Genomic DNA, 24,586 nt, shown 5'->3' with positions numbered 1-24,586 from the left:
ATAATATTAGGTTTTGGCCTGTAGAATACTGAACTTTTAAGAACTTATAGAGTCATATGCACCAGGAATCTCGGTAACACGAAAAAAATACTTGACTTATTATTATGTTTAAGTACAATCTTTCACAATTAACGGTTAAAAACAGCGATTATGTTTAAAACAATATCTATCTAAAACATTTATGATTCATGTTATACACTATATAATATAATATAAGTACAGCATGTGATAACATAATATTTTATTATTAACATTAAACAGTGTGATATTTATTTAAAAAGACAATAACATAATGTACCGATTGGCGTTAATCATGCAATCACAGAACACAATTTTATATCAGGTGTATATAGAGTAAATGTGAAAAATACACACTTTCAATGCAAAATAACACACAGACAACAAATAATATGTTTTTTTGACAATAGATAAAGCTGACAACTCCAATTAAAAAATGTATATATTAAGAACGTTTTGGTTACACTATGGTGTTGGTGTATTACGCACAGAAACCATTGCTCTTGATCTCATTGTATAATGTATATATTGCCTATTGTTAAAGGGTGAGAGAGTGGAAGGATTTTTTTAACAGTCAACTGAACTAATGATCAAAATAAGGAATTTGTTTTTTTTTCTAAAGAATAAACAGAAATAAATATTTACCTACTTTTGCGGTATTTTCTACAATATAAACGTTGAACTTTATAAAAATCAGTACAAAAATACATTTTTCTCCGAAAAAGAATAATTATTATTCTGTTCAGTTATACAAACACGAAGGAAATGCTTTCCAGGAAAATTCTCACGTTCTTATTTCTATTTTCCATTATTCACTTATTTTGACACCGTTTGGCAGTAAAGACAATTCTTTAGACATTTCGTGGATGATGGCGGCAAATTGCAATTTTTGCTTTGACATAATCAAAATATTTCTTAGATAATTAAATATAAAATAAATTATTAATTATACATGTAGAAACGATATTTAACGTACCTTATTTTATTTTTGCGTGTTCAAAATAACTGTAATTTATTAATAATCGTTATTTATTCTATGAATTATTTAAAGGTACCAAAATAATATTAATAGGTGGGTTATCTTTAATATCTTTAAAATTTTATAAATTGTAGTAGATGCCTAAGTGTAAAAATGTCTTAATTACATTACACTATTATAGCTTTTAATAATTAATTAAGTACACATCGTCATCACTTGTCATTACCTACTTGTATTGTCTAATAAAATAAGGCAAAAATAGGATTATAAAAGTTACAGTTATTTTTATCATGTAATTTACTTTTATGTCCACTGTTAGTAATTTAACCAAATAGGTACGCTTTACTAATGAATTTTCAAACTATATATAGTTACTATAATACAATTTTAACCTATAATTTGCTTACTGATAGTTTTAATAATTGTATTATTATCTAATTTGAATACATAATATAGGAAGTAAATTTAAACATTCTTATTTGAGTTTATTCTGTTATATAACAGTACCTATTATACATTACCTACCTTTTAATATTAATTAAATATTTTCAATATGTTTCAAAATATTAAATACCTACATAATACATACAACATACAGATCGTGTATGTAAATTATGTTCATCATATACTATAGCATATCATATATATAATAAAACGAAAAATTACCGACTATGATAATTTAACTGAAAAATTAAAAATGTGCATAACATTTTCCACACCATCAGACACTAACATAAATTAAGTGTAGGTACCACGAGGGGAAGATTATCGAACATATTTTCAACAGATTGATATAAAATTACTCTACTTTTTAATGCATGTTGACCATAAACAAAATCAAATACAACCATAGTGTTTATTATCAAAATAAATCGTGCATAATAAACAATTATAAAACTACTCAGCCATTATTGCTGACGTAGTAAATGGATTTTTATTATTATTATACTTTGTTTTAACGGTCACTAGAAAACAATCCCTATATGTGCTTTCCCGTTTTTAATTCAACACATTATTAATTGAAATTGATCAACATGTAATACCATTAAGTAAATATAAATATTTTGGACTGTTAAATAATGTGTTTAAGTAATTAAATCTTACGGTAGAGCAATTAAATCGGATACATAAATTACAATTCATATCGCTTATAATTTATAAAACATTGCATAGTTCAAAATTGCGAAAAACTTCAATTACCTACCGGCTACGACCTAATAAGAGTTAAATGTTAATTTTAAATTGTTTTGTAAAATAATAAGTCACCGTACCTATTAAATTGATAATTGTAATGCTCAACAAAAATTTCTCTGAGGATTAATCTTGTAAGATTTTTAGTTTTTAATGGATAAATAATAAAAAAAAAACTATAAAATATGTTTTAAATAAATTAACGTAAGTTTTTTTTATATTTTAAGAAAACTTCTTCGTAAAAATAAATCTAATAATATAATATAAAACTTAAGTAATATTTAATTACCGATGCTTTTTTTTTTTTATATGAAAAATGCATGTAAACAAAATTATTGTAACGTATATACATATATATAAATACTAACCTATATAGGTATAATTTAAAGTGTAAACAGTTACTTTTGATTTACACAAATTTACAGTTATTAAACTTAAATATTTTACTTAATAAATGATTTAAATTAGGCATTTTATTTATCTACCTATTTATATTCATTAGCAATTTTATTTATTCAATTAAAATAGATCATTATTCAAAATTCAGTTTTATACAAGGATATTAAACTAAAATAGAATTTAGAAATTTAATACATTTATAATATAATAATACATGATGTATGGCTATATAAGGAACTATATATGGCAATAATTTTACACTTTATTATTTTCAATTTAAGTTTTGTGTCGTCAACTAAATCAACATTTGCCAAACTGTGGTCCACAGACCCATAGGGATTCTTATGTATACTAGAAAGGGTCCGTAAACATCAATTGAAAATATTATGTTTAAAAACAAAAATACCAATGTAATATTTGTACCACACTGAAAAATATACTAATAAATATAAGTACAATGTCAAATTTAAGACAAAACCATCAAGAAATATTAGAAGCAGCAATAAGACAATCGATGTTTTTTTTAAACAATGTATTTCTATGAAAAAGGATTTTCTATTAATGTATATACTAATAATAAATATTTACAAATATCAAAATATCTATTAACCTTAATATAACCGATTCAATATCGAAAAAACAACACCATCCATCACATTGAACTTTTTTTTTTTACTTATTTTACATGTTACGTATATATTTATCCATTTATTTTTCTTATTTAAATAAATTTTATACTATAAAAATACTTACATTTAGTTAAGAAAATAAAACAATAAAGTTATTATTATTACTTATTATTGTTTTTTTATTTTTATTAAAGGGTCTGTGACCAATAATTTTACTATTTTTAAGGCGTCTAGCAAAGGTAATAATTTGGTAAAGCTGGAGTAAATAATGTACCTATATAAACATACTACATAGGTACTACACAAGGTGATTATTTTAACAAAAAATTTTCTCAAAAAGTTTTAAGGTTTTTAAAAATACATTTTCATATTATTTTATATTTATTTTATTCTTCATGAATACATTCTCAAGAATAATTTTTGTCTTTTTGATTGCACTGTAAATTTTTAATTTCATACCCTGAGTCAAAATATTATTTTTTTTAATTCTTTATACTTAAAATTGAAATCAAAAACTAGTTGTTAAAAATAATCAGCTATAAGTTATTAGTATTTAAATTTTAGATGAAAGGAATTGAGTCGTACGCACATGGATCTGGCAAAATTTTGGTCCACTATTTTTTTCAATTACAATTATTTATTATAAATAACAAAGTTTAAATTTAAAAAAAAAATTATTTATTTTATGCAAAGAAAATATTTTAAAACAATTATACTTTTCAATATAATGAATGAATTTACTGTTAATATAATAATCAGTCTATATTTATTTTATACACGTGTTGCGTTTATAAATTCATTTTAGTTAGTTCTAAACGTTCAGTGGAAAAAATATTTGGTCTACTATAATATTATATTATATTTTTATAGAAAATTCAAAAAATATAAATATTGAATTTCCCGTTATAATACTATTTACATAATTCAAACAATCATTTTTTTCATTAATTGTTGATTTTCTTTTTTGTGGTAGCATACCTATTAAAACGTATAACTCTAGTTTTGCTTTATCAGTAAAAAATTATAAACGGATTGAAATTAATAATATTGTGAGAATAAAATATTCTAGTTGAAACAATGCACATTATGGAAAATATATAGATATTTTTTTTGCAGATTTATTTTTCGGTTGATATTTCAAACATGTTACTTAATTTTTGTAATTCCTCTTTACCGATAAAAAATATTTGTTATAAATATCCGAACGTTAATCGTCATCTGTCTACCTTTCTAGTGCTGTAGTCAAAATATAATAATATCCTTTTTACATCCCATCGCATTTTTCTGGTAAAATTCCAAACCACTAATGTTAACTATTAACCAATACTAATACCTATTGAAGTTACCGTTTTATAACATGATATTTTGTCCAATAATAAACTACTTAATTATAATACAACTAACAAAATAACCATAACGTTTGTACTTATTTATTTAAAACCTTTTTTAATTTTAATTAGTATGAAAAAAATTGAAAAATAAAAAAAAACTATACAGTAGGTAATCGTTTTATTGTACAGTAGGTACTTCAGTAGATGTCGGTTGAATATTTCTCATCAATGAGTAATAAGTTACTAATAAACATTTTAAAATTGAATTTTATGATAAATCATAATTGCATGCGATGAAAACGATTTTAAGCAAAAAAAAATCTAACTTAAGCAACCAAAGTTGCTAAACAATTATTTTAATCACAATACTACTATTTTAACAAATATTGGTATTTTTACCTCGATTATTTTAAAATATACTGAGAAATTTATCTTTTTGATTTACTAAAGTACAAACTAGATCCAATTTACTACCAAAAACCTTCCTTAAAGTTGATGATCAAAGCATTTTTTTTATTAAAAAAGTGTCTTCAGACAAAAAGATAAAAACAAATAAAAACCACACATCCTTTAAAATCAATAGTCTTTGCTTCGCTTAGAATCAATGTAATAAAATAATACTATGTCACAAAAAACGTGTAAATTAATCTATTTTTTCATTAAAAATAAATTGAAAGAAAAAAAAATAATATAATAATAATCGATAAACCACTGTTAAAATTCTAGAAAAATGTAGTTTAATTTATTAAGCATATTTCAAATAATATATATGTACTGTACATGATTATATAATATTCAAATAAATAATTTTATAAGTATAACTAAGATTTTGATGCTCTACGAAACACTAAAAAAAAGCACATGAATAATGAAAGCAGTAAAAAAATTTTTCTTACAACTTTCTAATTATGTTTTATTCTTTGAATTCAATACGTTTGATCTATGATTATATTACAGGCAATAGTGGTAAAACATTTAGAATTTTAGGATTTGTAAGATTTAGTTTACTATTAGACACTCATTTTCAAATATTCAAATTTTATATAATGTATATTAAGTTTTGATTTTTCTAATGAATAAATTTATTGTTTATAAAACTACATCCATTATGGTACCAGTCGACCTGCAGTTCCATCAGACAGTTTAGTACAATACAATTTTTTTTTTTGTGTGTTGGTGAGGGTGGGACGCGTAACTAACAAGCAGTAAATTTATGGGTCACCATAACAAAAACGTTGGAAAACACTGCTTTAAGAGATCAAAAATAAAAAATAATCAATACTTTTCTGAATACATCAACTTTAATTTAAAAATAAACGATTTTAGATACTTAATTTATATTTTTTTATTGTTATTATATTTATACTAGCATTTTTGAGAAAAGATATAATTTTAAAAAATTTTTGGCAATTTTTGCTTTATTTTTAGATACTTGTAAATTTTGACCATTTTCATAAATTTCTGTATGATAAAGTTTTCTTTTACGAGTAAAATGTATGAATATTTAATACAAAGTTACACGTAAATTTAACTTATAGTAGTTTTAAAATATAAAATTATTATTATACGTAATAAAATGTCCAATTTATTTAGTCTAATTTCTAGCTATTTATACTACGATAACTCAAATGCATATTTTTAAGGTATGTAGTATTGACTTATAAGTTAATAACAATAATACTTAATATAATATTAATAATTAATATTAACTAACAAAATAATATGTAATATACAATTTTTTGGAAATAGTTAAAATTCAAATTCAACAACCCATACTACCAAAAAAAAAAAAAAGAATAAATTTAAAATAAATAAATCATAAAATTTCATTGGAAAAAGAGCATGACATAAATCGCGCTTAGAATCTTTATTTTATATACACCTCTACGGTTTATCATTAAATTCAAATTCAACGAATCCATTTCAGAAATGTACGCAATTACGAGGTACATTTCAAACCTACTATTCGGTACAGTATTCTTTACAGATTTTCATTATTATTAAATTATATTAGGTACCTATAATTAATGATGTGATCAGATTAATAGGCATAAGCACCAACCATCAGGTATTGTCTCAGCTGTGATACAATTTAATGTAACTAAAATTAAAAAATAATATTCAATGATTTCAGTTTTTAATAATATCTTTTTTAAACTATTATTTGAGCAGTATTTCAAACACTTTTTTGACATTAAATCTGGTTATGTTTTTTAATATAACATATTGTAATGAATGTAATACGTTTAAAAATGATTACAATAAAATTGTCTAGATATACAAACTGTTTGATTATACATGGTGCCGAAATACCGCTTAAATTTTTGTTTAAATTTTTATGTTTAACATAGTTTTGACCGTAATTATGCGTAGGTAAGTCTATAGTTCACACCTTTGAAATTAGATCAGTTTAATAATAATAATACCGCACACGGATATTTTGTTATTCTACCGTAGAGACGCTAACTATGTATAAACGCGAACTAACAAATATAATATGATCCACGTATTATATTACGACCCGTTTAAACCAAACCAGGGCCAAGTGCATAGAGTACAATATTATGAATTGAAAGTGGTTAGCGACACATTATTATGTGGATCAATAATAATAAGTCTAATTTGATTATTGTCAATAAAGAATGCATAATGCTCGATTTATTATTTTAAGTATTCGACCGCTTGAAATCCGTTGTTTTTAGATAATCAAATATTAGATACCAGCTATTAGAATATCAGTTATATCGTACTATTATTATTATTTGTGGAATTTTTTTGATCATAATATGTTCATATAATAGATGATTCTTGATACATAATATATAGTTTGAATTTTACTTTGATCTATTTTTGCGATCTGAAAATAGTTTTTATCTTTGGACTATTTCACCTCATTTTAAAAATAAAAAAAATTTGATTTTAGATATTTAATACAGATCAATATTAAAATGTATTTAAACATATTTATTTTATAAATATAATATAATTATTTATTTTTCTTCAGTGTAAATGGATTATAATATTATGTTAACCACTTATTTGTTTTATCTATTAATAGCTGTCGATTACACAGTGTTCCTGACCATCTAATATATATGAACATAATACATTAAATATATTAATACATCGTTATAACGAGAAAGGAGGTTATGTGAATTATTTTTAATTTCTATTTAAAAAAATAATATAGCACCCTTAATATTTTACCGAAACCCTTGTCGATGGCTATATGATATTTGACATATTATATTTTGATTAATCGGAAGTTTATATAAAAAACTATTATTTATGTGCAGCTAAAATGTAGCCATCCTCCAAATTTTAATACATTTCCAACCATGATGATCGTAATTTTGTACCTATATTGAATTTAATTTGTATTTATATTCATAACATTACATAAGTTGTTATGTTAGCCCTCTAATTTGCAATGTTTATTCATGCATAATATTTATATAGGCATGCATCATTGAACTACGTATGGCACTGTCAGTCATAGTTTACCTACTACAGATATTAAGCAAGAATATATTTATTCTAAAAATTATATCTATTAAGTATAATAAGCAAAATCATTTCGTACCATACTATTTTATTACCGAACTATGTAGGTATGGCAAGGTGTAGTAAACTGGGTAAACCCTAAAATATTGCTGACATGGTCGTATTTTTTTGTTTTGTTTTGTTTTTTTTTTTTTTTTGTTTTTTTTTATCGAGGAATTCCTTAAATTTTATTTGTATAGTATTTATCACATACTTACCTACCTATTGTATTTTAAATAATGAATTAATAAATTATTAAATAACGTTTAAGCTTAAAATAATTTAATATTAATAACGTTGATTCAACTACGAAACTGTGTTACATTTTAAATTAAAAAGTTGACTGTTTATTTGTCTCCAGATTTTTTTTATATTTTATTCATAATAATAATGTCTCAACATAATATAATATTTAATCAAAATAATATTTTTGTAAGACAAACTATTTAGGGCAACAGTAAGATAACAACATTTTCGATCATTCATAATTTAATTTATTTTGATTTATGATTTATAAATTGTGTAGGAATTTATTCCTAATCCTAATGTACTTGCGCCCTACGAGTAATATTCTGTGCTGAAAAAAACTCATCAGTCTTCCGTCACTGTGTCTCATTAAATGTGTCTCGAGGACTGAAAGATGTAGTTATACTTATGTATAATTATCAAAATACTGTATAGCTATTTGGATGAATTCGCTGCATTCTTCTAAACACATTCTCTAAATTCCACAGATAAATCTCACACATAGGTAATTCTTGTCGTATGTGTAATGTGAAAAATATGTCGAGATAAAATATATTTTATATGAAGCACTTTAAATAATAATAATTTTAATTTAAAAATCACTAATAAATACATTAAACAGTTATTGAATCCAATTCACACGCACAAATTAATATTATAGGTTAATATAAAAAAGCATTCATGAGCTAGTAATTTTACTTAATTAATTTTAATAAACGAAATTCGCACGTTTTATATTTTTATTTTTTTTATACATAAAAATTCCATTTTATTCGTGTTTTTGTGTCACTATAATAGCTGATCATCAGAGACACATTCTAGAAATGTCCGTATGGTTCATTATTATTTTTAAATAAAGCAATTTATTATAAATATCAACAATTATACATAGAAATCTAGCTAACGTTAATTACTATTTTCACTTCTGAGCTTTTACGTTCAAGTTTAAATGTAATTTTCTTTTACTTTAATTATCGTGCGTTGGTACAGAGCTTGTTTATTCTCGTTCTCTTATACTTTGCATTTTTAACCAACCCTTCCGTTTCAAGTATATTATATACATATATATTTGTTTTTTATTACGTTTGTAACTTGACATATTTGTATATATGGGTACGTTTGGATAACATAAGCTCTAAGATGGACTTAACCTAGATCTGTGTATTCAAATTACAACCGTATATTCAAACGTGTATAACATATATTGACTGTATTGTATATACATTTTACAATAATAGTGCAATACCCAATAATTTATGTGTATACGATTACAATTGATGAATAATTTACCGTATTTAATAATTACACGCTACAAATATTTTCAAACAAAATTTCATTAGGTACCTTTTAGGAAATACACTTGAGCCCATACAAATAAAAATAATTATTTTCTTCGATTATAAAATATTTTATTGAAATCTATGTTGTATATTATATTGTAATCATCTTTTTGATTACTCTATTATACATATCATATATATTACAATATTACATAATACCATCAGGTTTGGATACTGTACATCATCTGACGTTAATACTTCGTATCGATAGTATGAACTTACTAAAATATATTATGTATGCAATACACTTAATATGAATGAGACAAACATTTTAATGACATTTCCTAATCTTTCTTGGCCAAATTTTTATTGCTTTAGATTCTATCTGACGATTTTTCTCTACAGCGAATTTAAATAACGTAAAATAGAAATAATTTTTGACATAATATTAGTCACTTACTCAGATGATGTTTTAAAAGTATATGCAATAACATACCTTGACGCATTTAAGTAAATTACAAGTACCTATTACTGGTTTGTTTTAATATTTTGATCCCTTGGTTAATATTTCATTTACATTAATTAATTTTAATTTCCATGTAAAATAAATTTTTCCATTACATTTATTAACAAAAAAATATAATTGATTCATTTTATAATATTACGAAATTATTAAAAAAATAATAGTGCGAAAAAAATGCGTTTATATTTTATACCAATAGCAAAATATACAAAATATAAAACGCGTAACTGACTGCTGCTACGATGAAAAATAATATTGATGAGGTAATAAAGGTTTTGCCTTCTCAAAAAAACTTAAATTCATACATTATATTATACTGAATATGTTCTATATCAGTATATACTATATACACATATTATAATTTATTTTAACGAATGTTAAGTTTAATTTGCTACTGCAGTATAGCACTATAGCTATAAGGTAAAATACGTCCCGCTCGTAGTCTACAATAATATTTTTATTGCAAAAATTTGGTTTCAATGTTTGAAAATTATGTTCTATCTAGTCAGTGATTCTCAACACATTTTCCAGTCTAAAATAAATTTAAAATAAAAATTAAATCACAATAATTATTTACGTACAATATTTTATTATAACCTAATTATATGTATGTTCTTATAATATAAATAATGCTTAGTTTATTTAAATGTTGATACTGATTTGCTATTAATATTGCATCACTAGTGTCGTGATTGAAATTTGTATCAAATTTTAATTTGTAGTTGATATGAATAATATCCAAAGAATAGAAACATTTAAAAACTTGACGAGAAAAACGGGTAAATTGCTGAATAAATCACGATATTATATTAAATTTGAATTTAATAGTTTCATTACATAGTATACGGAAAATATTTTAAGTGTAACTGCCTATATTTCTAAAAATATTCTATAATTTATATTAGTATTAAATTTATTTATTTTTTTATTTTTCCGTTCTACAAAATTGTACTAAATTTTATCAAACGCAAATCACCTATATTATATAAATATTATTATTATTTTATCATAAGATATACTCATATTATAGGTATTATTCTTAACTTTAAAGTCTTAAAAATAGTATGAATGGATTCATCATAAAAATAGTTTAAAATAATTTAAAATATTTTATTATTATATTATGTAAATAATGATAAATGTACGTTATTACAATAAATTTCAAATTCTTGCGCATATTGTTTTTTTATTTCAACAAAAATACTAAAACCATAATTTTTTTAAATATAAAATTTCAACTTTAAATGTCTATAAGAAGAAAAAATTAAATGCCTTTAAACTTTAAATAAGTAATTTTTTTAAATGTCCTTATTCCTTACAAGTAAAAAATAATAATTAAAGTAAAAGTAAAATTTTGTATTAATATTTTTATGTTAAATTAAATAACATAGATTGCTTAAGAAGACAATTATGTTACTCGTATTTTACATTTGAATACCTACTCAATATCAAAAAAATTTGAAAATCACTGATAAAAAATTGATATGGCGTAGCGCTAAGCTTTATTTTGTAAATTCTAAAAATAAACTTTTTAAGGAATTTTCTATTTAATTGTTAAGCTATTTACTCAATTCAAGTTAACTTTTTATTTTTTTAAATCACTAAAATTAAGGAAAATTGATTATGTTAAAGTTTGGTTTCACGTAAAAATTAAAAAATTCCGTTTTTGTTTTACTTGATTGTTTTAAAAAATACTGATATTTTTTACTTTTAACTTCTTGAGTATAAACTAGATTCAATTTAATATCAAAAATGAACCACAAAGATGAAGATTATACTTATAAATTATAATATTCTGAAGATAAAACATTGAAACCAAGAGTTATCGAAAACTTTTGTAAAACTTATCTTTATTCATAGGTATATTATAGGCCACAAGAATATTTTAAATTAAAAATATCATAATCGGTAATTTTTTTTTTTTTTTACTTGTGAATTCAAAAACAACTAATAAAAGAATGAAACTTGAGTTCGTTAAAGAGAACAAATATACCATAAATAGCAAATTTGTGTAAAATCATCAAAGTCAGATTGTATTGAATCAAACTTATAATCTAAATACCTGCTTCATTGGATGTTATTCACATTTCATTTTTAATTTATATAATTATTATTATTTTATATTATAATTTTTTTTTAATTTTTTTTTTTCATTTAATAAACAAATGTAGGAAATATTTCAACAATAAAAAAATAATTGGTTACTACTTATAAGTTATTACATCTATGTTAAATTAAAGTTATCAACAATATAAGAACCCCCTGAGATTTTTAGAAATTATTTTATGGTGCTATGAACAAAATAAGATTTAGAACCATTGTTAATTTGACCTACACTATTAATTATTATCGGTCAGACGTTTGTTATATAACATTGCGGCGTAGTCTGTTGCCCAGCCAATAATCATAAATGGACGCATATACCTCTTTAAACAAAGTAATCCATTGAAATGCCAACACTTATTTTTTCTATCGCTATATTTTTTTTTTTTAAATGTTTTTCTATACATAGTTAATTGTAACTTTAAAATAAATATAAAATATTACTCTTGCTTTTTTAGCAAAATGTATAATATTAAACTTGTTTACATCATAGTGGTGATTTTTCAACGATTTCATAATCAAAAGGTGAACAGGTCTCTGAAAATGTTTATGTACTTAAGTGAATAATTAATTTATTAATTAGTGTTTAAAGTTTTGATGACAGGAATCAAGTGGCTAGGGATGTCTTAAAAACGCGTGTTCCACTACTCCACTTCTTTAAACTTAAAAAACTCAATAAAACATTTATCCAATGTTTTGTTGGTATACATTATTATAAAAGTATTCTACTCCTGATAATGAAATAACAAATAAAAGTTTCTATTAAAATAATTTAATAACCATTATGATAAAAATAAATAGTAAAGAATTATAATTTACAATTTATTATAAATATAGCGTTAAAATAAAATGAACTAAGTAATTTCTTTTAATCAATGGACAATTATTTTAACCAGTTAAATGGATTACTACATAATGTATTATACGAATAGAGTGTACAATAAGTGTGAGCTGTTGGTGCGGGATAGATGAACTATGTAACCTAACCGATTTTTATACGACCGATTAATATTCTCTTCGTATCTTAAAAATTGCGAGTAGGCTTTAGTTACATTTTTCACTTATCTCGGAGTGTTCACTTTCATTATATATAGATATATAGGAAAATAGTTAATATAAAATATGTACAATGCACCATTTCATACTGATTACGTTGGTATTTCCAAAAACCTAATAATTTCGTCATTGTAAATCTAATGAAATATTAAGTTAGATTAATTTGTCGGTATTTGGGTTTGTCAATTATGTTGAAAACTATATTAATTCTGGTGTACAAACATATTTACATAATCTTCTAAGACTGGTAAGATTAAAAATATATTTGTCTAAATAAAATTAATTTATTAGATATTTAAAATAAAAAATTACTCTAACAAAATTATTTACATTTATTTATAAAATAATACTATTTAACCTTAATTACAGATGTACAAAAATACAAGAAAAGGCAGATAATTTATTTTGCCATCACTTTTGAAAGATTCTTTATCATATTAACCGTAAAAAAATTTAAAAAATAAGAACAATTTAACCTAATCTATAGATGTACTTCAGGTAACAACATTGAGTAAAGACTTTTTTTCTGTATTCATTTGTATTTGAAAATATTTATTTACTTGGCTTGAAATGTAATAAATTATTTAAAACTGTAATATTACTCCTAAGTTAAATAAATAATAGTATTATGAATACCAATGATCATTAAGGAACGATTATTCAATATTTAGAGATCTAAAAAATAATCGTTTTTAAAAATATAAGAATAATTAACAACGTTTATTCTACCTAACTATAGTTAAATAGTTAATACCAATATTAATAAACTATTTATAAAATACTTAATCTGAATATACAAGGATGAAACTATTAATTGATTACCGGTAGTTTTCTTTAAAAATAGGTACTTTACAATGCTGTAGTTACAATTATTAAGAGAACATCATACCAGACATATCACCGAGCTTTATAAATATGTGTATAGTTTCTCATTATATAGACCAAGTTCATTTGTTTAGATTATTATGTATTAATATATCTACATGTAATAGTAAAATGTACATTAATATATAATATATACTATAGTCGTTATTTATTAATCAATATTAATATATTTTGTAACAGAAAAGATACATAATAATAAAAACGAAGGATATCAGAGTGGTGTTGTTTAATAGAAATAGTATAATATACTTTATAGCCATTGAGTAAGTCACTGTTAAACTAAATTTAATAATAAATTATTACATATAAAAAATTGTTTTTTAGCAAAGACTTTGCCAATATTTCTATATTTTAAAATTTATATTTAATACAGTGCTATTAATACTACGATAACTTTAATTATTCTTTTTTCCAAAAACATAGCATAAAATAATATTATTAAGCTGGTTATTATAATTTATGAAATTATACCTATAATATTAATTTTTATATTTTATAATATATTAATATATGATTCTTATTAACTTAAAAGTCAGTTGGTGAAAAGTTTCTAATCACAATTAGTATTTATTTATTTATTTATTTATTTTTTTTTTTTTTTTTGAGTTACAAATTACAACTAAATAAATAGTACACCGTTAATGAAATTTTTTTTATATATTCATTTAAATATCCAACTAAGAAAAACATTGGATAAATCTTGTTTTAAATTATCGAGCTTTTTAACTAACCATGACATATTTTATACATAATTATAGATAAAAAATTCAAATGCTTATATTAATAACTTTAAATTAGTCATTTTAACATTTTTTTGAAAATTTACTTGTGTATATGAAGTACTAATTTAAGCAAATTTGAAATGTTTCAAATTTTTACAACTAATATTCATTAAATAACAAAATAACAAAAATTCTTTGAGAGTAAATCGTTATTATAAATTTTAATATCCAATGTCATCGACATTTCAACTTCAATCACTCATCAAAAGCAGCGTTGCGAACGTTAAACTTTTGTTAAACAAAGGATTCTAAAACAAATTGTTAAACCAAAAATACCTATTTTTCCAATTATTATTTAATTTTGTATTCATCAATATTAAAATTAAAAATAGAAAAAGTAGATAAATGATTCTGATCGATGACTGGTATAAATGTATAATCTATATCACTCAAATGCTAAATATGTTATTACAAAATTAATTAATTTTACTGTACTATACTAGATTGATTACATTTTTATTTTAAAAATTACGTCTAAACCCTACCTCACAATGTCTTCTATAAATTTAAAAATAACTAAATTGGATTTTAAAATAAATCAAAAATATTATTATAGTTAAATGTATAGTAATATAAAATACATAAAAGTTTCCACGAATAATATTTTTAAATTATAACAAAATTTAACATATTGTTATATTTTATTGTTTAAATAAGTATTTAATATTTTTATACAAATATAATAAAAATATATGTATAATCTTGTAATAAAATTTTACAAATTTTGACCCAGTGAATAATTTAAAAAAAAATAAATAAATAAAAACAAAATTGAAAATTTGGCATAAGCACTTATAAATAGTTTAAAATGAGTCAAAATATTTTTAAAATGCTATCATATGATGAAATTTATAATATAAAAACGTTATGAAATTTCAAGTATTTACATTTATTCATTTTTGAATAACAAAAAAAAAAAAAAAAAAATCGTTCGTTTGAAAAGAAATAACTATTATACGGGTGAATATCTGTTATGGTAAAAATTAGAACTTCATATGATCATAAAATATTAATTTGGCAATCTGGTTTTACAAATTAAAAAAACTTGTTAAAAACCTTGTATTTAATTTTAGTTTTAAAATCTTAAACATAGACAGAAGATTTTGTATGCATATTTAACTACAGAATAATTTATATTTTTCGAGATTTTCAAGAAATTTGAGAAAATACTAATTTTAATTTCTCATAAAAAAAATTATATCTATGAAATTTTGGTATTTTTCAATTGAGAAATTAATCACTTATTAGAAAACTTATATTAAATTTTCAAGGATTTTAACTATAATAATTTTTTTTATTAACATTTATAAAAAAAAAAATTAAAAATTTCAATTGTAATAAATGGATTTATGACGTTTCGGAGCAGGAATTCAACAAAAATTAATAGGTAGTGAAAAAAAATATAATTTAATATAAAATTGTACTGCCTATATGATATAATAAGTGCCATAATCATTTTAAATCATAAGTAAATAAATAAGTCAAATAATTATAATTATTTATAGTAAATACGTATATAACATTATTATTTAGCGATTTAACCTGTAGGTATATAAAAAAATTTTTCATTCTAAAATTTTATTTTAAAGCAATATTATTTGCTATACTTCTTAAAATATCATTTTATTTCCCCCATTATAATTATTTACTAACCTTTTTGTTTTTTTTATATGTGTCTTAAAATTCTTTCAACTTCCTTGAAAGGCTATTTTCTGACACAATATTTTCATAATACTTGTCACGCCCGACTTAAATTTTTTTTAGATTTGCAATGAAAGTCTATATCGTTAAATGAGTATCCATTTGAATGTTTAATCGTCGATTATTCGTCTAATTTGTACCATTCAATGTTCGTTAATTAAGATTCCACATCTCAAAAGAATAACGTGGATTTCTTCGTCCTAAACATCGATTTTTCTTCCCAATGTAAAATTCTTCAAACCACTCAAGTAATGGTATAAGCTCATCAGGAAATTCCTTTGTTAATTCATCTGCAGTCATATCTAAATCACACAGTGGTATAAATGCCAACGCATTAATAGCTTTAATAGTAACACAAACATTTGCCACATAATTATATTTCACCATAAATGTTGGCTAAAACTAAAATAACATCCAAAAATAATTTTTATTTTCAAATATTTTTTTTATTGTTGTTATTTTACCAAGTTCAAAATTAAAGTTACAATATTTGTGAAATTCATCAAAATTTCAAAAGTTTACTAATTATTTTGTAGTCAGAAAATCCTAAAAAAATCCAAAATATTATAATTTAAAATTAAATAATTTAAACTATGAAAAGTAATCCAAGATATTAACCTAACTATTATATATTTTTTTTTATGTATTTTTAATTAATTATTTAGTATTTAAATTGTTTGTCTATTTACATTTATTTAAATATTCTGTTTTCGTTTCTTAATTTTATACATGTAACATCTGATTATTTTTTTAGCTCAATAAACTTTTTCAAACTTATTTCTAATCTGCTTATTCTTGACAATTTGTTACATTTTAACTTTTATATATTTGATTCTATCTCCATATCACGGTCGACTGAATTCATGATGGTAGCCTACGATTAAACAATAAGTAAAACAAATTTAATTTAATTTTCATATTATATTAATATAATCGTAACTGTATGTTTACATTTTTTTTATAAACGATTAATAGTTATAGTTTTACAAAATTCATATAAATTTCGAAAATTTACAAATTATTTTGCAGTTAGATTATTCATAAATTAATTTTTCTTTTTATATCTTAAGTTTGAAAATTAATAAAAGATTCGTCATTTGTTTTTCCATTCTATTTTATCAAGTATAAAAAAACATTCTTAAAGTCACATTAATTTATTTATAACTGTTTGGAATTTTTACGGCATTTGATATTCACCTGTTTGATTATTATTTTTCCTCAATTGATTTTTGTTTTTATTGTAATTCAAAATGAATAACCTTAAATACTTGAAAAAAGTTGTACTAAATAAGTATATATTTCTATTCGAGTTTCTAATATTGATTTTCATACCTACTAAAGTATTATTAAAAAAATACTGGATACGACTTAAATATATAATATTATTCAATTTTTAAGTTCTTGGTCTTGTAAAGCTTATTTCTTAATTGGGTAATTGTAGGTACCCAAATTTTTATTAAGAATACATCATATTTTTATAAAAATTAGCACCAAAAATATAAAAAAGAAATGTTATATATAGCAATACTAATACTTTATGTATTTCAAAATATTTTACGTCGTCTATAATATGTTATATATAATCATTAAAATCTATATTTTTCTCCATTAAACAAAATGCACAAAATTAATTTATTTGTGATTGTTTCTATAAAATGCATTGCCTCTACAATAATATAGCTTACCTAAATACTTACTAAGTAACTATTAATAACACTAACTACAATACTAAAAAATATATGAAAATAAAGTTTGTGACACTAAAAAGCTTATTCGCCCGCTACTGAACAACTTAAAATGTGTATTAATCTCTTAAATGAAACCACCCAAAAATAGAAAAACGTTTACGAGGTAATTAAGTATTAAATACTATTCTGTTTCGGTTGTCATAACAGACGTAAGAAAATAATAATAAGTATAATGAAAAACTACGTTATACCCATCACAGCATTAACTACAATACCACATCGTACGTTCATACGTGTACAATGCTTATTACTTGTCTAAATTCTTATGATAGTGCACTCGTGTGTCCTTGGTCTTATGTGCTTAAACAAACATTTTCAGTTATTATGAATTAATGACAGTACTAAGATTTATAGGTATGTATTTAAAAATTAAAATATGTTGGTAGATACCTATCTACTAAAATCTACATTAATATGTGTCAAGTAGGCAGTTTCGACGGGGTTATATTATAAAAATTATTTATAAAATAAAAACTAGTTTAGTAGATAGCTGTCCAACAAACTTTAATCATGTTTAAAAAGGTGGTTATTGAGACTGGCTTCAATAAGCACTCGACACTAGCCTTACCTCACTCTACAGCTCGGTATAATACGATATTAAATAACTAATTTTTTATTATTTTATATATCTATTTTTAAATTTTTAGTAACTATCGTTACGACAGATAAGTATTTGATTTAAGACCAAAAGTACTAGAAACCTACACTCAAAACATTATTATTTTATAATAATCAATATTAAAATAACAATATTATACATTTTATTATTATTTCAACTTATTAATATAAATACCTAATTAATTTGAATTTAATTTTGCAAATATTAAATCTGTATCTTAAAAATAATGGGAAAAACTATAATGTAATTATCTTATAACTATCTTCATACTTTGTAGACTAAAACCAAATTTCAAGTTTATATTGAAACTCACTATTTTTTTTTCAACTTAAATAATGTTATTTTAAACAGGACTTTATTTAATTATATATGTTTGATTGCTATTTATACAAATAAGTAAAATCTAATGGTATATATTAATTAATTTAATTAAATGAAATTAATTTACATATCAAGAGTAAGTATTACATTTTAGCTTGGTTAAGTCTAAAATTTAAAACACCACTAGCCAAAAATAAAATAAAACATCAGGTTAAGTAATTTTTACAACACTATAAATTATTTGAACATTAATGATCATCTTTAAACTAAAAAATTAAGAGTTGAATAAACATTAATTTAGTCTCCAATGGTTTTAATGCAATTAATAATTAGGTTATTTTAACAAAAATAAAATTCAAAAAAAATTATTGAATTCAACAATGTTTAGTTAATAATAATCATTAATTAGTTTTAAATCTATATCACTGCATAGCTGAATTTAAAATAATTATTTATTAGTTCGACTTTAAAACAAATTAAAAACACATTTAGTAAGCATTAGATTCTGTTCGGAATAATGAATGTTATTGATATTACAATAGTGTTTTGTCTTCTTTGGTGTTCTTTTTAATAGTTGAAAATTTAATTCGATTTCCAACATCAATATCTGTCCTGATAGAAAAGTGAAAGTTCAATTAGTACTTCATAAAGTTGAAAGTATAAAAATTCTTAGAATTACTCTTAATAAATAGAAGACTAAAAAAAAATTAGTAAAAGACAAAAATATTTACACAAAATTTAGTTTTCAACGATTAGCAAATTATTTTGTAGTTAAAAGTTATTTAGTCAATTTTCTATTTTAAAACTAAATCTTGAAAATTTAATATAATATTTCTAATAAGTAGTACACATTGAAATCCAAAAAATCTAATTATATTTGTCTCATAATTTTTAATTTTTTTTCTTATACAGATTTGTGAAGTTAAAATTTTGACAAAACTAACTATTTAATCAAAAAATAACAATTTTAATAATTTTGTTGTAATTTAAAACTATTGTAGGTGAAGATTTAAAACTCCATTTGTGTTATATTACTAACAACTTGTGTTTGATATTTTTGATTATGTCTTCTCACTTCTCAATATTCAACCAGAATATAATGATTTATTAGTATGATATGTATATTAAGTATCAAATTATTTTTTCCTTGCAACCTGTAAATACCTACCATAAATAGTTTAAGAGATATTAAAAAAATAGTATTTAACAACTAAAATACAGTACGATAATAGCCTACAAAAAAATAATACATTTTAATCATAGTATATAACTGAAAAGATATAATATATAAACAATAATAACGATTAAGTAATTACTCTTTTATTAAAAATTATATTAAATTCTATTGAATTTTAATAGTTATGTGACGAATCATTGCAAATTTACAAAACATATAGGAAATTTTCTAATTCAAAATATTCAAATAACTGACAGAGGTACGTTGTGTACCATATATTACTTAATTATAATATTTTGCATGAGTATCTATATGGTTGTATTTCACTGCCAAATTAGTGTAATCAACTTAATGTATTAAATTTATATAATAAAATGCATAAAGTATAAATAAATTTTTCTTTAAATTATTTTATTCGGAATTACTTCTAAAAAAAATGTATAGCAGTGTAATACATTTTATCAAATTACAAAAATACAATTCACGTCGTCCATAAAAAAGAATTTGAGTAGGTAAAAAAACTTATCTTACTTATTAAATTAAAATTTATAATTCCTATGCAATGTTTGTAATTTTATACTCTTGTGTGTTCAACACAATATCTATATGTTTATTCTCTTATTTCAATCTTGTATGAAAGGTGATATTATTAATTATTATTATTTGTGCGCATCAAATTTAAACTAGTATAAACAAACTGTAGTAAGATATAAACAAAATAAATACATTTATTATGTAAATAAAATATAATAACAATTATTAAATTAGTACAAAAAAGTTATATAGTTAATGTAAAAAAATAGTTTAAGATAGGAGAAAAATTCAAAATATATTTCGAATTATAATTAAAAATGATTAACTAATCTACAATTATTTCGTTTTCAAGATCTGTGTTACCTAAATCTATAAGAAAATTTTAAAAAACAAAACCTAATTTTTAAAAATTAAATTATAAATTTTTACAATTTTAAATACTGCTTTGTTATAAAACGAAAAATAAGTTATTAAATGGGCCCGTACAGACAAAAATTGCACTGCAAGTATTTAAACGACTGCAGATAAGACCTCTCTACATCAATTAACTGGTGAGCATAACCATTTAATTAACAGAAAAAAAAAATTGAATGATTTATTTATATTTTCGTATTTTGGGACGCAATTCGTATGCAGCCATTTTATTAAGGGCGCCACGAGCAAACTTCAGTTCTAAAAGGGCGCCACGAGTAGAAAAAGTTTGGGAACCTGATTTAAACAATTACCTGCCTGTTATTGAGCCCAGGTGGAACCGGACCACCATATCCCAAAGGATCACTAGGAACTAACCGAGATCACTAAAAGACTATCGACTTCTTATAAACTTGGAATAGCCAATTCAAGTTGGTACGCCATAAAAAATACGTGGTTGATCTCACATGACTTGGCTAAAACTTAAAAAGACTTAATGAAATTCGTTAGGCAGCAGGCAGACGTGGAGACACCCACTAAACTCGACGACCTGGGCGGCCTCTCACACACCACGTGTGCTGGCGAGCTTACGCGGGCGCGCGTGTTGCAAGTTTCAGCGATGCCTCAAACGAAGAACCTAAGTTTACGGGATACTGTAATTAAGTACCCGAGATGTGTGAGTTGGCGTAACTACAATCGTGCATGACAATTCGGATGTGGTCAGACAAAACAACAATGATTTCGTGTCGAAATGACGAAGAATAATATATTGATTCGCGCCACATTGGCAACAAAGAAAACAAAGTACCTATTTTTTATAATATATAGTTGCGTTTAGTTTTCGAAGAACACACTGCGCAATGCAGAAAAAAAGAACAACAGCAATTAAAAACAATAATAAAGGCGTTGGCCGCAAAAAAATGATAACATGAAAAAATACGAAAAACACAAAGACAATTTTCATAATAAAAACAAACGCCAACACTGCCTATTGAATACATAACACTTAGCATTTCATAGTCAGTGTAACAAGAATTTATATTCTACAAATTTCGTTTTTAGGAATTAACAAAATATGTTCAATGAGATGGCCTAGGTAATCCACAAAATTTATTACTTACTTAATATTTTAAAAATTAAAAATGACCAATCCACATCAAAACTTATACATAACTTAACATTTAAGACTATTTTATACATAGTTTAAAATGTATTAATTTATAATTATTTAATTGACTAAATAAGTTTCATTTGAGTAAGTTATTTAAAACAAATAGAAAAAAAAAATTAAAGTATAAAAGTCAAAACTATGGATGGCCGTGAGGTAAAATGTAACTTCTGTGAGCTGGGCCGACATACCTACACGCCTTAAAAATAATATATATTATGCAAGATTGTTTATTCCATGGTTAAGTTATACTTATACATTATATTACTAAAACATAACTTATAGCTTATACAAATTAATAACAGCAATTTAATATATATTAATTATACTAAATTACTAAAAATATGATAAATCACTATTAATTTTTCATATGTATCATTCTATAGGTAGGTATTAATAAGTTGTTAAAACTTACAAGAACAGCCTAGAATATTCGCGGGCTATCGCACGCGAATATTCTAGAACCGATACCACAAGCTTAAATGTTGCAAGAGCCGTGGCATCGTGGAGTAGGAATGTGATAACCGACGATACGTGACTGACAACCTCGTACCTACTTCCGGTCAAGTTTTCGTATAAATAAATATTGAACGTTTTCATGATAATAATATATGGTTTTTTTTTTTTTTTTTGCGAAAATGTTTCATCTCCCGTAAGTTACTGTCAAAATATTAAGGGCTATCTTGTTGTATGCGCTCTACCGTTTGATTGCACTCTACCGTTTTTACCACTCTAATTGTAAGCAATATAAGTAATTATTTTTATTACACCATATATACATACACAGGTGATAGGTACAAGCATTAATTTTATATACAGATAAGTCGAACTATAGGAATATTTGGAAACCGTATTTTTAGATTTATTTTATTCCGACAAACATCGCAGTTTAGATAATTCTGAAGATAATAATATAATCTGGGCCGGCACGGATTACGATTACAATTTATAGATTTTATATAGACACATTTATCGCACAATATATTTTCTACATTTACTAAAAGATTTTTAGAAATTAAAAAATTAGTAGCTGATTCTTCGTTTTGAATTATGGTATAAAATTCTTTTGCGAGCATATTGAAAAGTGAAAATAAAAAACGTGTAAACCCAAGAACTGTCGGCCAATGACTGAATATACGATCAAAAATTACATCATGCAGTAAAAGAGAGTGATAATCTTTACTAGCACTAAGTCACGATAGTAAAGATAAATTTGGTAGTAGAGCGCATACGACAAGCGTGCCGTAATTGCGGGTAGACCGCGATCTACGGTAGAACGCATATAAGATGGCCGATTAAACATTGACTCATGATTGATTGATTTGAAATACTTATTACTCAATAATAATGTTCACGCAAGTTATCGGGTGCGATGAAATCGAAATAGATTTTATGGCCCTAATCGCGACGGTTAGTAAATCAACGGCCGTCAGTATTAGCCATCGATGTGGAGATACAAAAGCCGTAAAGATTACGTACAAGATAATATTGCCCCACTTCGCCTAATATATAGTCAATGGGGCCACTATATCGGACAATATGTTGGTGATGTCGAAGCCACCGGCATGACAGAAAAACACTTCTCCGTGCGACGCTTTTGAGTCAACAGGCCGTCGTCACGTTGCCGCCTCAGACTCTGTTCGTCTCTTTTTTGTTACATTGTAAATCGTCTAAGTGTGTGATCGCTTTAAACTCGACTGTTGCCAAGTTCGGGTTCTTGTGTGGTACGATTGTACCTGTAACTTAGAACGTTTTACACCGTCTCACGTTCCGAGTCATATACACATAATATATATATATATCGAGAATCGCGTTTAGCATCACACAAAACCTAAATATATATATATATAGTGTGTGTCTCGCAGTCTTCATCTGTCCAGTAAAGTACGACTATAATAGTGTTCCGCATCCGACGTCTTGCGATCCAGGTGTTGATCACATA

At 23.5% G+C, this 24,586-nt stretch overlaps 1 protein-coding gene across 1 annotated transcript in view; it reads right to left on the bottom strand.

Annotated features, from left to right (window-relative positions):
• Positions 1–16,819: 16,819 nt before the first annotated feature.
• The window catches only part of LOC112597138, a 13,668-nt gene continuing 5,901 nt past the window's right edge, over positions 16,820–24,586 (bottom strand). The window contains exon 4 of the mRNA XM_025343077.1: positions 16,820–17,062. Coding sequence (XP_025198862.1) covers positions 16,820–17,062 — 243 coding nt within the window. The remainder of the gene's footprint in view (positions 17,063–24,586) is intronic.

Source organism: Melanaphis sacchari, unplaced genomic scaffold (assembly GCF_002803265.2).
Source record: "Melanaphis sacchari strain LSU unplaced genomic scaffold, SCAv2.0 Contig37_pilon_pilon, whole genome shotgun sequence".
Taxonomy (NCBI): Eukaryota; Metazoa; Arthropoda; class Insecta; order Hemiptera; family Aphididae; genus Melanaphis; species Melanaphis sacchari.
This window is presented reverse-complemented; position numbering and strand designations above follow the sequence as displayed.